This window comes from Photinus pyralis, unplaced genomic scaffold (assembly GCF_008802855.1).
Source record: "Photinus pyralis isolate 1611_PpyrPB1 unplaced genomic scaffold, Ppyr1.3 Ppyr1.4_LG9, whole genome shotgun sequence".
NCBI lineage: Eukaryota > Metazoa > Arthropoda > Insecta > Coleoptera > Lampyridae > Photinus > Photinus pyralis.
In genome coordinates this window covers 9,906,476-9,921,489 of record NW_022170878.1, presented here as the reverse complement: position 1 = coordinate 9,921,489, position 15,014 = coordinate 9,906,476, and the positions used below count along the sequence as shown (strand labels likewise).

The 15,014-nt window shown below is 44.6% G+C and overlaps 2 protein-coding genes across 2 annotated transcripts; both read right to left on the bottom strand.

Annotated features, from left to right (window-relative positions):
- Window positions 1-4,690: 4,690 nt before the first annotated feature.
- On the bottom strand, window positions 4,691-8,496 carry LOC116179966 (tyramine beta-hydroxylase). The gene is made up of 9 exons (XM_031499789.1): window positions 8,236-8,496; window positions 8,046-8,192; window positions 7,731-7,997; window positions 7,487-7,684; window positions 5,694-5,778; window positions 5,485-5,651; window positions 5,253-5,435; window positions 5,014-5,201; window positions 4,691-4,965 (listed from the first exon to the last, which is right to left on the bottom strand). The coding sequence occupies exons 1-9, from the start codon at window positions 8,494-8,496 to the stop codon at window positions 4,725-4,727; spliced, it is 1,737 nt and encodes a 578-aa protein (XP_031355649.1). The 3' UTR covers window positions 4,691-4,724.
- Window positions 8,497-13,222: 4,726 nt separating this feature from the next.
- Window positions 13,223-14,557, bottom strand: LOC116180299 (casein kinase II subunit alpha-like). Its single transcript, XM_031500212.1, has one exon. It carries the CDS (start codon window positions 14,465-14,467, stop codon window positions 13,397-13,399), a length of 1,071 nt encoding a protein of 356 aa, XP_031356072.1. The 5' UTR covers window positions 14,468-14,557; the 3' UTR covers window positions 13,223-13,396.
- Window positions 14,558-15,014: the final 457 nt, after the last annotated feature.

Sequence of the window (15,014 nt, the reverse complement as noted above, 5' to 3'; positions counted from 1 at the left end):
ACTACTTTTCGCTGCTGCAAAAGTCTCAATCAAGGGAGGTAAAATGTGATTATCGATGAAGTAATTTGGAGCACGCAATCGTAAACTCAGTGCCTGTGCGTGCAGTGTACTCAATGGAGTGGCGATAGAGAAATTTGGACGTGTACCCCAAGTCTCCAGGAGCACACGAGGGTCGTAAGATTTGATGGGACATGACTTTAACTGTATCTTTTTGTATATTTCCCTAAGATCGTACAACATGTGTCCATTTATCACGTATAGGGCGCTGGAATCCAAACAAATTGGAATATCAGCTTCTAGCAGTTCCTTTAAATGGCGAGTAGGTCGCCTTGTTGGAGGTGAAGTCATCAGGCGCATTAGGTTCGAGACGTACGCTGTTTGTATGTGCACACTGTATATAATGTAGCACAGAATTACGAGGTTTAGTCTTGAAGGTCTGGTATTGCGACTGGTGCTTCCAGATAACGTGATCCCAAAAGTCTTCAAAACAATTTCACTGAAGCTTGTTTTGAATTTGCCCAAAACGTACCAGGTTAAGGTAAATAATGCAAAAATCACCGACACTGATATCCAAACTTCCATGTCAAAATTAATTGCTAAAATTTCCAATGCCGAAATGGCATTTGTTGGCGGAACTACCCACACCATGACGTCCCGTGTATATACGTGACTCACATGAGAACGTCCTTTCATTGAGGAAACTAATTGGCCATCAGTTATTATGATCTTGGCGTGATTCTTTTGAGGTTTGTCTAAAGAGGCATTCAACATTTCAACTGCAATGAGAATTGTAAATGTCCTGCGATTAAATTTATCGATATGTGGCACACGGGCAGTAGAACCGAATTCTATAGAACATCCATGGTAATCTCTTATAGTGCGCGGAATTGTGTCAATGAACGCATCATCACAGCTTTGCACACGAATTTTGTTCGGCACTTTGCCGCAATGGTTCTGAACATCATGCGGATTTGCCGTATATAAAAACGATTTTGCATCTTCATCCTTGTTGATCATTAAAACTGCCACATATGCAATGCCATAACTCCAGAGTAAATCGAAAATCATTTCGACGCGCTGTACGTGATTGGTTATAATAAGGAATCTTGCATTGAAGGGGCGATGCGTATTCCATATGTTTATGAATTGCAAATAGTTAACACATCTTTCTAAATCATCTAAATTTCTGACGTCGAATACGAAATTGTCGGAAACCTTCCTCTTCATGATACGGATCGGATAACTGACTTTTAGTACAATCTTTGGGTTTCTTATATTGAACGGTAACAGGTCACCACTTTTTTCGAAAACATAGTAAAGCGTTTCGTCTGCAAAAATCGTTCGAATAACTTTTTCTGCACATACCTTCGGGGATGTCTGACTACTTTTCAGTGAAATGTTAATTGAGGTGCTTAAAAAAGATACAAAAATGACGCACGATGCAAACGTTGTAACTTTCATTGTAGTGCTACTTTTATTACAACACTGAATCGTTAGGTGCTGAGTGACAAACCGAACAAACTCATATGTTGTGTGGGTACATAATGCGCTAATGTGTTTACTGTAGCAGCACTTAATAACTACCTTTTACTACACTCTACTTGCTAAGTAAAGTGCTTTTTTCATGAATTTAATGGACATGGTATTAGTCACGCGATCGATAAGAAAACAGGTCACCGTTTCAGTAATCGATCCTCCGTTTATCTAACATTTGGATTCTTTCATTGTTAAAATAAATAATTGCAACATCCCTGCGCCAATTTCACGCTGTGCGAGATACAATGACGCCTACTATGCCAGGCAACGAAAAGGTATAGAGGGAAATAAATGCTGGGAACACAACTTTTGGCCTCATAACTTTGTTTTGTTAGATGTACATATAAAAACTCCCCGCCCGTAGCCCATGAGCCGGAGTGAGGAGGGGGGGGGGCGGTTTTTCGCTTATATCTCGGAAACTATGCGTCATAGCCAGTGGTTTTGGTGGACGCTTATATAGGTCAGCCGCACGTAATCACTAATGTAGTAGGTTCCGCCCACTAATGTGGAATTCTGTAATCGGTCCGTGCGTTCCGAACCATATCCAATGGCGGAACCAGTCCACGAAAGCGCATCAAGAATAACGTATCGCAGTTCAGTTTATTTTTATTGTACAGGGTACTTATAAAAATACAATTTTTACATTTTCTTTTAACACCTGACCGGATGCATTATACATTGATGTTTTCCGGTCGATCTGAGACAATTTTTTCTTCGGGCCAAAAAAAAGGCAGTGTATAACCTTCCTTTTTTACCAAAAATCGACTACACCAAAATTTCTCGGGAAAAAACTTTTTCTTATTAATTTTGGTGCGTAGAATCCAAAACGATTCGTACTTTTTCGATTAGAGGTCTCAATCAAAAGTTAAGGGCAAAAAACCAATTTCGACAAAAAAATCAAAGGGCTGTAACCTTCGATCTAGTGGCCCGATCTTGGAACTGTTTGAAATTATGGATTCTACAGGCCACGTTCTATAAGAAAATTTTTTTTTTGCATATACGAGTATATATTATAAAGTTGAATATTTGCTTTAGAGGGTTGTTTCGTCTCAAACCCTCATTTACAGTGTAGCAGAGGTACTTAAAAACCATTTCACCATTTAATAAGGATTGTTGAGAACATCCCTTTACCCTTTCTTTAAGAGACCACAAGAGGATCATTAACCGACGAGCAGCCGAGGCATGTTAATATAAAATTCTATGAGGTGAACCACCCCTGATTAATTACGTTATAGCAACTATAGACAAAAAGAAGAAGTAAAATTGTAACAGCTCAATTTTATTTCAGAACTTTTATTACACCTTTTTCACAATAACATTTTAATACATTTTCAGTGAGTAAAGACAGAGTAACACCCGAGGATCGCATCATCACAGCTTTGCGCATGTATTGTATTAGCTACTTTGCCGCAATCGTACTGAACATCATGCGGATTTGCCGTAAATAAGAACGATTTTGCATCTTCATCCTTGCTGATCACTAAAATCGCCGCATACCATAATAAATAGGTCGCCGTTTCATTTATTTTCCGTGTATTTAATAACATTTAGATTTTTACTGTTCTTTCATTATTGAAATTATTAATTGCAATATTCCTGCTCTGTGCGAGATATGAGATGCAATGAAAGGTTGTAACTGTCTATTTTCGTCATTAGCAGCATTATTAATGCTTCATCATTAATTCCTGCGCATATGCTGGTGGGTGTCTGCCCCCCCCCCCTTCCCAGGTTCTATGTTTTCAACTAAAATGAGAAGTGAGAGCACTTGGGTTTGAAAGTTTTAAGGTGGCCGGCAGCTCCGGGGGTCTGGGGGAGGGGTGTCCCAGCCAAATGCAATAGTATCCAGTAAATAATACTTGCTGAGTGGCTGAGCTCGGGTCTGCCTCCCCCCCTTCCCGGGTTTTATGTTTTCAACTAAAATGAAAAAATGTGAACATGATACGTTCACTAAGATATCTACCCATTTTTGCTTTAGCCAAGATACAAACCACACGAAGCTAGGATAAGAACCCGTTTTACATTAAGCTAAAATTGATTGCGAATTAATTTGGATCAAGATAGACTTTTCTCTCATTTTGGAGGCTATAATTTGAATTTAAAGTGAATGCATACGATCAAGTTTTTAGTGAATGGTAACGTTAATTTCTATAAATTTTAAGTTATTAATTGACGCAGTCCATCGCGGATCAGAAGTACTTTGGGGCTCATCAAGCTGAGTGGCTGAGCTCGGGTTCCTTGTACCTTTTTGCTGTAGATTGTTATTGCTCGAAGCGTCGGAAAAGCTCTGTTCCTACCCTCGTTAAAAGGTAAGAATTAAGTTCACGATTATATTATGGGATGGGAGAAAGTTTGGAACCACGAAAATCTTAGAAGCCATATCATATTTCACAGAAAGAAAGGATCATATCTACTTTTAATCCTTATCGCCGGTGACCTTATCCTTTATTGACTTGATGGCGCCTTGATATCGCTCTAGAAAATTCGCTACACTGTGGAGTTAATTCAATGATTGAATTGCTAACGTCCAATTTATATGTAACGTTTCGTATTTACCGGCACTGCAATTCTATTACTTGTGAAGCAGTTTTGTTGTTGTTCATGTAAAACTGGCGAGGCCCTTTTAATTTTATAAAATTATATACTTCGGCTTCCTCCTTGTCATTTATTAGCACATTTCGACTCTCGTTCACAGCTCAAGTTTAAGTTTACCATACAACTGAGAATTTGGGGTTAGTTCAAGCAGTGTACATTTCGGTTTATCGCATTTTTTCGCTTTTGCCACCTCTTCACTATCATAACGTTTTATGCTCTCCTAATACAAATGTTCTTTTTGAAGTTTCGGTATTAGAGTTAAAGAATCTTAGGAAGGCATGGCTTGAAACCCTCCTCAGTTTTATGCTTATCTAATACCAAACGTTTCTGTTCAAAATTGTTGTATCAGGAGCACCAAGTATGCTAGCAAACAATGCACTTCTTCCGAACAAATTTCTCTTTAAAATGCTTACATTTTGTTTTACAGAATCGCAGGAACCTTCTGTTGGCAATAATGGTAAAGGTAGACGTAAATGCAAACACTTCTTGCATTTATGCGCTCCTGATACAATTGAGAAATTTAAGTGGATTGGGAAAAGTTTGCATTTAGACTTAACCGAAGTACCTAATTGAACTGTTTATTTAACTACTTAAATCTATACAGTATTGATTTTATCGCATGCCCTTCCAGCCGGAGGCAGAGGAATTAAAACGGGAGTAATCGGCGTGTTCTCCCAGTAGCCGGGGAAGCGGTCGCCGCTCGACATGTTGCACTGCATGCTCAGCGGGGACTCGTCGTAGACCTCCCTAAGCAATTCCACCCGCATCTTGTTCCACTCGATCGCCCTGTAGTTGTCCGAGATTCCGTTGGCGGCGGATGTCGGTTGGTTTTCCCACCTGAAAAGCGTCGGGTGTGGAGGAGGAGGTTTTCTGGGGGGTACGTACTCGTGCATGTATTGAAAGTAGGTGGCGAGCGCCTGATCGCTGATGGCGCTCTTGCAGACCTCCAAGGGGGCGGCTGGGTAGTAGTGGACGTAGTTGACGCACATCTCGTCGCTTATGGCGAAGCCTCCCAAGGTGACGTTGTCCCGGTCCAGCGTTTCGTAGTCGCACGTTGTGATTAGCGCGTCGCCCTGAAATCTGGGCGGTTAATTTTGGAGGTGACGTGGTGCCGTGACGTCTACCGGTAGCACGTTGACAACGCGCTTCAAGCGGCGTATCTCCTGAAAGTGGGTGCTGTAGTGGTTGTCCCAGTTTAGCTCCGGGAGCTCGTGGCCGTTACGGATGTGTCTCGTTCGCACCCGAATTCCGGTCAGGTGCGTGTGGAGCTGCGATCCGAACACCAAGATCCCTTCCGGTGGTAAGCTCTGCGGGATTTTGATGCAGGCGGGCAGGGGCCAGGGTCGTGGTACTTACGACAGCGGTGCACTCGGTTACGCAGTATCCCGACAAGGGAAACGAGTCCTGACCTGGAGGAATCGCCATTTTGTCGGTGTACTCCAGACCGAGCTCGATGACGCCGGCGTCGTTCGGTCGCAGATCGGACACGATGAAGAACTGTATACCGGAACTGTCGATCCAATCTGGAAGGAGTGGTTACTTGGGAAGATAACCGACGTACTCACCGCCTCGTTTTTCGGGGTTGTTGTAGTGGATCTCCAACATGATGTAGGGGTTGAAAGTTGGGCCTCCGAAGGGCAATCCGGCTTCCTAGGTGTAAGCGATTCGTGTGGTTTGAGAAATGGGGGAGTAACACCGGCGCACTAGGCGCCATTTTGGGTACACAAAACACAAAATACTCCCCTTTTTCGACAATCGTCATCATGCAACCATTCGTATGTCCAGGGAGGCATTCCACATCCCCCCCCCCCAAACTAGGTTTTCAACCAAAATGAGAAGTGAGAGCACTTAGACTTGAAAGTTTTAAGGTAGAATACAGCTGCGGGGCGCCTAGGGTATGGAATAACAACCCCCCCTCCCACCCTTCTTGCCAAAAACAACAGTCCCAAGTAAAGGAAAATTTGATGACTTTTTTTAATAATCGTCATCATTAATTCATTATATATACTGGGTGGTATTCCATATACCCAGACCCCCCCCCCCCCCGGTAGTGTGTTCAATGAAAATGGGAAGTGATAGCATTTAGCGTCTTGAAAGTGTTTAAAGATGGAGGCAGCTCGGTGGGGGGGGGGGCATCGAATACCCCCAGCCAAATACAATAGTCCCAGTAAATAATAATTTGATGAACCCATGTTTTGGGCTACCATCATCATTAATGCGGATATAGTGGTGGTGGTGGGGGGGGTTCTGCAGCCGTCCACACCCGTTCTATGTTTTCAAACCAAATTGAGAAGGCTGAGATTTGAAAAGTTTTAAGGGTGGTTGCGTAACTCTTGGAGTTCGAGGGGGGGTTATCCAGCCAAAAACACAATAGTCTCCAGCAAATAATACTGGACACTCTTCATGAAATTATTCGTTATGTCCTGGGATGTACTCCATATCCCCAGACCCCCTTCTAGTGGTCTTTTCAAACCAAAATCAAGATCTGAAAGCAGTTTAGCTGGAAGTTCTGAGAGGGAGGGGGCATTCAAATACCCCCAGCCAAATACAATAGTTCCCAGTGAATAATATTTGATGAGTCCATGTTTGGGCTAGCATCATCATTAGCTCATGCGCATATACTGGTGGGTGTCTGCCCCCCCCCCCCCCTTCTACCGGTTCTATGTTTTTAACCAAAATGAGAAGTGAGAGCACTTGGGTTTGATAGTTTTAAGGTGGCTGGTAGTCCGGGTGTCGGGAGGGAGGGAGGAGTATCCCAGCCAAACATAATAGTATCCAGTAAATAATACTTGACTCTTCATCAAATCATTCGTATGTCCTGGGAGGTATTCCATACTCCCCAGATCCTCCCCACTCTATGTCTTCAACCAAAATGAGAAGTGAGAGCACAGGTCTGAAAGTTTTAAGGTAGGTGATAGCTCCGGGAGGCCTGGGGGTATGGAATAACACCCCTCCCCCCTTCGCCAAACTCCCAAGTCCCCACTAACGAAACATTTGATGACCTTTTTTTCGATAGTCGTCATCATTAACTCATTCGCATATACTGGGGGGTATTCCATATCCCCCAAACCCCCCGGTTGTGTGTGCTCAATGAAAATGGGAAGTAATAGTGTTTATGTCTGCTCTGGGGGGGGGGGGGGGGCTCAACGTGAAACGTGGGTTTGAACATGATACATTAGCTAAGATATCACCCCATTTTTGCTGTAGCTAAGATACACACCACACGAAGATAGGATAAGAACCCGTTTTACGTTAGCTAAAATAAGAACCACAACATTAGTTCTTCCACGGGACGAGACAGTGACGTCACGAAATCCAAGATGGCGCATATTACCCCGGTTCTACTGGCGAGTCTTACCTCTGGGTATACAAATGGGGTAGCCCCCATAGCCCATGCGGCAATCACCCGCTTGCACACCTGGGTCGACTTAGGCCTCTCGGGCGCAAAGCACGAGCCCGAATACAGGTCGATCTCCTCTTCAGGGGGTGCTATGCAGTGGAACACCTCCATATGATGCACCAATCCCTCATTTCCCTTCTGTATTATCGCACCATACTACAAAATAAGGTCAGTCACCAATGCGCCATCTAGCGCTCGTTACCTGAATGACGTGGTGCTTCTCCAAGTACTCCCTCGGGAGTTTGTACACGTGGCACCAGTACGTGGTATCAGCATCAGGAACCTGCACCTTGCTCACCAAAATCTCTACAGTCTTGTGATGCGGGGGCAAGTCTAGGTTCGCCGCCACATTCTTCAGGAGCTGCACCCTCACCATGCCCCTGTCACCATCACCGGCGCTCACATTCAACCCCGCCAGCTGATACAGCCGGTCCTTCCCCCGGGACCACACCACGTGATTCGTCCCATCCTGAAACACCTTCAGCAGCAACCCTCATACATCCCCCCCCAGCCTTACCTCAATAACATAGCGACTAGCATGGCACGTGTCGAACTCTCTCCCATAGGTAAACTTGGTAACGTGGCCCTTTCGCTTAATTTTAGACCGCAAGCAGTGCTGCTCCTCGTCCACGACCAGGACACCTTTCTCGTCGGCGACGGCGTTCTGCAACCGCCACGCGTTACGTGTACATCAAAGTGCGACTCACCTCGAAGTTTATCCGTCCCTTCCAGTCGTACCAAAGCACGCAGTAGTCCGCAGGAAAAGATTCGCCTCGGTCCGAAAACCCAACAGCGAACCATCCGAAGTCCGACGACAGGTGCACCTCGAACTGGACGCTCCTGCGGCTATAATCGGGCGTCCAGTCGAAGGTGATTAGGCCGCGCTCGTCGAGCGGCACGCGGAAGACCTCCGCGGACGCCAGCGAGAGCGTCGTCACGATCAGCACGCGCAGACATTGCCGATTCATCGCATCGCGAATAATGCGGTCCGAGGATGCGGCGCCCTTTTATATGGCGTCGCGTTTTACAAAGCGCGCGCGTCTATTAATTGACGCCCGAAGGTGCAATTTAGAGCTTTATTAAATTTTGCTCCATCCGCGATGCTTAATTGGAAATAGTTTATCACTCGTAAAACACCATTCCGTTATAACTCATATGTTGATAGGAATTTATGCCGAACTCGTCTAGAGATCGCTCGCTAACCATTTTTAACAAGTATAAATTGTGCAGATAAAGCGCACTTTTTTAACCGAAATAGCTTTTGTTTAGACATCACCAATGGATATATTTCTTGCAGACGTCTCAATCGCTCTGTGTGAGTACCCTTTTCTGACAATCCGTTCTTGAGGTATGAGGGAATACACCCGATCACGATAAGAGGGCGAGAAGGAGAGCTATGGTTTGTAGAAATTAATTCCTTTCGTTGAGACCTTTCGTTAGAGTACCATGAAGGATATAACTAGTTCCACTCCCCCTCCCCTCCCCCTCCACCCCCCGTCAGGCTCCGTCGCTCATTGATCTCGAAAAATAGGCGCACGTGAAAGTTATACTCGTAGTTTGTACAAACCAATTTATTTCGATGAGACCTTTCAATAGAATACCATGAAGGGTAGAACATGTGGTTACCCCCCCCCCCCAATTTCCTAAAGTTTAATTTAGCACCACTAAAGGAATGCGTATGCAAAATCTGAGACCAATTGGTTGTTGTATGTAAATCTATGCACGTTTGACGTTCAAAAACAGCATATCAGGAAATAATTCGTGGGGCGGTGGAGGGGGGGGGGCCTTTTAGACAGCGAAATTGGATGGCCGTCTGGCACACCTTCAAGGTATAGGCTACCTATTGCAAAAAATTCCAGGACCGTTCCCCTAGAAGTAGTTCAAAACGGTAGAAGTGGGTCCGGACGGAAACAATAGCACATTTTTTTAATTCTTAAAAAATGCGCTAAAAAGGGAATTTGGGATAACATAAGGCGCGAAGTGGTTATCAATAAATTGTCGCCCTTACACCTTCTTAGGTTTCTGTACTCCTAATACATGGATGTTTGAAAGAGATTTTTAATTAGGAGAGCAATTGGTATTAGGGAATCATAAAACCTTCAAACCTGCTTATCGATATTTTCAAATGAAACCTGGCACTTAGCGAGGGTTTGTTGATAAATTCTTTTTCAACTATAGTGTCTTTCCATTCTGTACTCCTAGTACATGAAATTATGAAGAGCAACACTTGCATTAAGGCGTAGAAACATCAGGAGGACATAATAACTGACAATACATTTCAGATCTTTTTCGGGGGAACATACTAAGTCAAAAGGTCTCTGGGCATAAATTGCGTTTTTTTTATCGAGCCGTTTCTTTGATCCTGCTACCACATTTTTTAAGGGAAGTTTGAATCAGGAGAGCGTGAGTAAAGAATAAATTCCACGCTGGGTTTTTATGTGATCCAGCTACCACAATTTGTGAAAGAGGGATATTAGGAGAACATAATATGTAAGAGTATCACAATCAACTTTGTCGATACACTGTTTGCTAGTATACAATTCTAGAATATTGTGCTCCTGATCCTACAATTAAAAGGAAAGGGGGTATTAGTCACGCATAAACCCTGGCAATGTTTGTCGATGAATTACTCCCCAGTTTCTACTTTTTGGTACTCCTAATACATAAATTTTTAAAAGAGAAATGCGAGCTTGATAAATAATTTATGTAATACCTTATGATACTGCAATTTAAATGTAGTCAGTATTTTTGAAACTCACTCTGTTTGACTCTGTGCTCCTCATACAATTTTTAAAATAGGAATTGGTATTAGGCAAACATGGAATGGGATGAAATGATTCTCCGTCATCCATTTTTAAATGACGCCTTTTTACGTGTTATACTAATATAGAAGTTTTTAGAAGAGAAGCTTGGATTAGGAGAGCATAAAACGGGAAAATAGAGAAGTAGAAGACGATTCTCTTAAAACCATGTTCTTGAAGCACATGTCAAGCCTATCCTTTCTGTAAGTACCGATAGCTTGGAGAAAATTGCTGAAATGGCCGACAAGATAATGGACTGCCGAGCGAGCCGAAAGTGAGTTCGGCACAAATTGTATTACTCCTTTGCTCTACCTAATTTGTGCCGAACTCGCTTTCGACTCGCTCGGCAATGGGTTTAAACCTATCACTTTTGCGTGGAAGTTTAATAACATGCCGAGCGAACCGAAGGTGAGTTCGGCACAAACTAAGGCAGAGTAATTCGTGCCGAACGGTAAAGGGGCGGTTGGCGTATTCGACTGGTTTCTATTAAGTTTCGTCGCCTTGGACAAGTACGAAGCCTATGGTTGTCTCAGGAGGGGGTCTGAGGTTAGGAGCGTATTCAACGTTAGGAAAGCAACTTTCTGTCCCGCGAGAGCTGGAGTAGCAGGAGGCGACGCATCCTTTGCAGTGGACGTCCGTTCTTTCGCCCCTTTTCGTTCACGGCATTCATCTTTTGTGTGACTTTTGCTCATACAGAAGGCGCACCAAGAGCGTTTCGTCGCCCCTTGTGACGGTGAGGTGTCTGGTTTGTGTTACTGTTACGGATCTCATCCTGGAGTTCGATGTAGCAAGACCGTATCGTTTTTTTTTTGGTCATATACAGGGTGGTTCAAAATTGAGTGCGCAGATTTTAAGGGCCAATTTGTGCCGAACTCACCTTCAGCCCGCTCGGCATCAAAATAGGCCCGTTATTAAAGTTCAACGCAAAAGTGATAGTATTAAAATTAGGGTCGATCGAACTGAAGGCGAATTCGGCACAAATTTGGGCAGAGTAAAGGTCGGATCGAGTAAGTCAATTTGTGCCGAACTCACCTTCGGCTCGCTCGGCATCAAAATAGGCCCGTTATTAAAGTTCAACGCAAAAGTGATAGTATTAAAAGTAGTGTCGAGCGACCCGAAGGCGAATTCGGCACAAATTTGGGTAGAGTAAAGGTTGGATCGGGTAAGTCAATTTGTGCCGAACTCACCTTCGGCTCGCTCGGCATCAAAATATGCCCGTTATTAAAGTTCAACGCAAAAGTGATAGTATTAAAAGTAGGGTCGAGCAACCCGAAGGCGAATTCGGCACAAATTTGGGCAGAGTAAAGGTCGGATCGGGTAAGTCAATTTGTGCCGAACTCACCTTCGGCTCGCTCGGCATCAAAATATGCCCGTTATTAAAGTTCAACGCAAAAGTGATAGTATTAAAAGTAGGGTCGAGCAACCCGAAGGCGAATTCGGCACAAATTTGGGCAGCGGATCGGGTAAGTCAATTTGTGCCGAACTCACCTTCGGCTCGCTCGGCATCAAAATAGGCCCGTTATTAAAGTTCAACGCAAAAGTGATAGTATTAAAATTAGGGTGGAGCGAACTGAAGGCGAATTCGGCACAAATTTGGGCAGCGTAAAGGTCGGATCGGGTAAGTCAATTTGTGCCGAACTCACCTTCAGCTCGCTCGGCATCAAAATATGCCCGTTATCAGAGTTCAACACAAAAGTGACGGTATTAAAATTAGGGTGGAGCGAACTGAAGGCGAATTCGGCACAAATTTGGGCAGCGTAAAGGTCGGATCGGGTAAGTCAATTTGTGCCGAACTCACCTTCAGCTCGCTCGGCATCAAAATATGCCCGTTATCAGAGTTCAACACAAAAGTGACGGTATTAAAATTAGGGTGGAGCGAACTGAAGGCGAATTCGGCACAAATTTGGGCAGCGTAAAGGTCGGATCGGGTAAGTCAATTTGTGCCGAACTCACCTTCGGCTCGCTCGGCATCAAAATAGGCCCGTTATTAAAGTTCAACGCAAAAGTGGTTTAGTATAAAAGTTAAGGGTTCGAGCGACCCTAGGCGATTTTCGCACAAATTTGGCAGAGTAAAGGTCGGATCGGGTAAGTCAATTTGTGCCGAACTCACCTTCGGGCTCGCTCGCATAAGTCAATTTGTGCCGAACTCACCTTCGGCTCGCTCGGCATCAAAATAGGCCCGTTATTAAAGTTCAACGCAAAAGTGATAGTATTAAAAGTAGGGTCGAGCGACCCGAAGGCGAATTCGGCACAAATTTGGGCAGCGTAAAGGTCGGATCGGGTAAGTCAATTTGTGCCGAACTCACCTTCGGCTCGCTCGGCATCAAAATATGCCCGTTATTAAACTTCAACGTAAAAGTGACAGTATTAAAATTAGGGTCGAGCGAACTGAAGGCGAATTCGGCACAAATTTGGACAGAGTAAAAATCCGGTTGGATAACTCCATATGTGCCGAATTCGCCCCTTCGCCTCGCTTGGGATTTTTTTCCAGTTCATTTTGGAAAGGGATGGTAGTGGGCAACTATCTAACGTGAGGAGGTGTTTTGTGGGAAATTATTTTCGAATTACACCTTCTTGCATCTCTGCGATTCTATCTCTGCGATTTGTATCAGGAGAGCATACAACACGAAATGATTGTGAGTGAACTGTTTTCCAAGTATTGTTCTCCTGATCCAACGATACTCTTAATGAGGCAATTTGTAATTAGGAGAACATAAAACGTAAATCGCTTGCTTGCTGGCGTGTCTCAAATTCGCTCTCTTCAACTCTGTGCTCCCAATACAATTTTTAAATAAGAATATGTATTAGGGTAACAGACAACGCGACTTGTCGATACATTATTCTCTAATTACACCTGCTTCGTTTTTGTAATCCTGATAGAGAAATTTCTAAGAGAGTATTAGGTGAGTATAAAGCTATTGTGCTTTTAATATAACCATTTTTAAAAGAGAAATTGGTGAAAGGTGCTGGTCGGTAACATTGGTATTAGGAGAGCATAAAACTTTCGTATATTTTTGTGCTAGTGACAGTAGAAATTTATTTAACATCCCCAAAACGTGTACGAAAATCACAGATGAGTATAGTATGTGACGTCGAGCTCCTCGAGCTCGCCGACATGCGAGTCTTCCTTCGAGTTCGCCGAGGCGACGTTGTAGTGCGCCAGCCGCTGGAAGTACTTGTGCTGCAAGGCCTCCTTGGCCGTAATTCGCGACATGTGATCGTAGCGGAGGAAGGACTCGAGGAGATTGAACGCGTCGTCGTTGACGAGATACTCGTTTTCGCTCGTGACGAATCGGTCCCAGGTCTTTCGGCCGTTTACGTGAATGATGTCGCGCAGCTTCAGGTCGAGCTTGATGTTGTACTTCGTCAGGTAATTGTAGAAGTCGGTGGTGCCGAGCACCTTGACGATGCGTATTAGTTGGTCGACATTGTCGGTGCCGTGGAAGAAGGGCTCCCGACGGAAAATCATGGAGGCGAACATGCATCCGACCGACCACATGTCCAAGGAGTAGTCGTAGAAGCCGTAGTCGACGAGCAGCTCGGGCCCCTTGAAGTAGCGAGACGCGACTCGCACGTTGTACTCCTCGCCCGGGTGGTAAAACTCTGCCAATCCCCAGTCGATCAACCTCAACTTCTTGCGGTCGCGGTCGACGATGATATTGTGGGGCTTGACGTCGCGATGCATTATCCCCTTGCTGTGACAGTAGTCGAGCGCCTTCAACAGCTCGTGCAGATAAAACCTGGTCTCGTACTCCGAAATGGTCAAGTAAATCTGCTTGAAGTCGGTTTTGCCGACGTACTCAAAGACCAAGGCCGTCATCTTCAGAAGTTGAACGCTCACCACCGCTCTCAGCGCTATAACGTTCGTCCCCCCTCGTAGAAACTCCAAAATTTTGATCTCGCGCTTGATCTTCCTCCCCTTGACGGGTTTCAAGATCTTCAGGACGCACCGCTGCTTGGACGGCAGATGCACCCCCTCGAAAACCTCGCTGTACTTGCCCCGTCCCAATTTCTGCATCACGCAGTAGTTCTCGCCGGTTTCGGATTGGGGCGCGAACGCGTCGTAGTCGAAGAACTCCTCGGGCTTGCCGACGAGCGCGTTCGCGTACGTCCTCGCGGTGGTTGGAATTACGGACATCTCGAAACGGCGAGCGAATTTGAAAAAAAAAACGCGCGCACGAACTTGCGCCCGTCCGACTGACAGATCCGTAGACAGACCTGCCAACCCGATTTCAGTTTCCACTAAAAAATGAACGACGGGCGGAGTCGTTGGTTTCTCCATTCTTAGCAGAAGGTAATTTCCCTTTTAAAAATGATTGCATCAGGAGCACCGAAACCCACGAAGAGGTATTGGAGATCACTTTAGTCCCTCCTAATACAAAATCTCTGTCTCATGAACTTCTTCATTAGGAGTACAGAACCATAAGTACCAATTTTTTCTTGAGTCTTCTCTCTGTTCTGTATTGAAACGATGAAGGTGTAATTAATTTACGTGAGGCACTGTTTAGTGTTCTATGTTTGTCTTGTATCAGGAGCGCAGAATCCATGAGGTTAAATTGGGGAAAGGTCCGTTCGACAGAATTGCTTTCAAAAAGTATCTTGCCGACCGACTTAGTTTCTCCATTCTTAGCATGGAAAAGTCCTAAATGAGAAATCGACAAAGGAATTTCGTACCGGAATGTCGA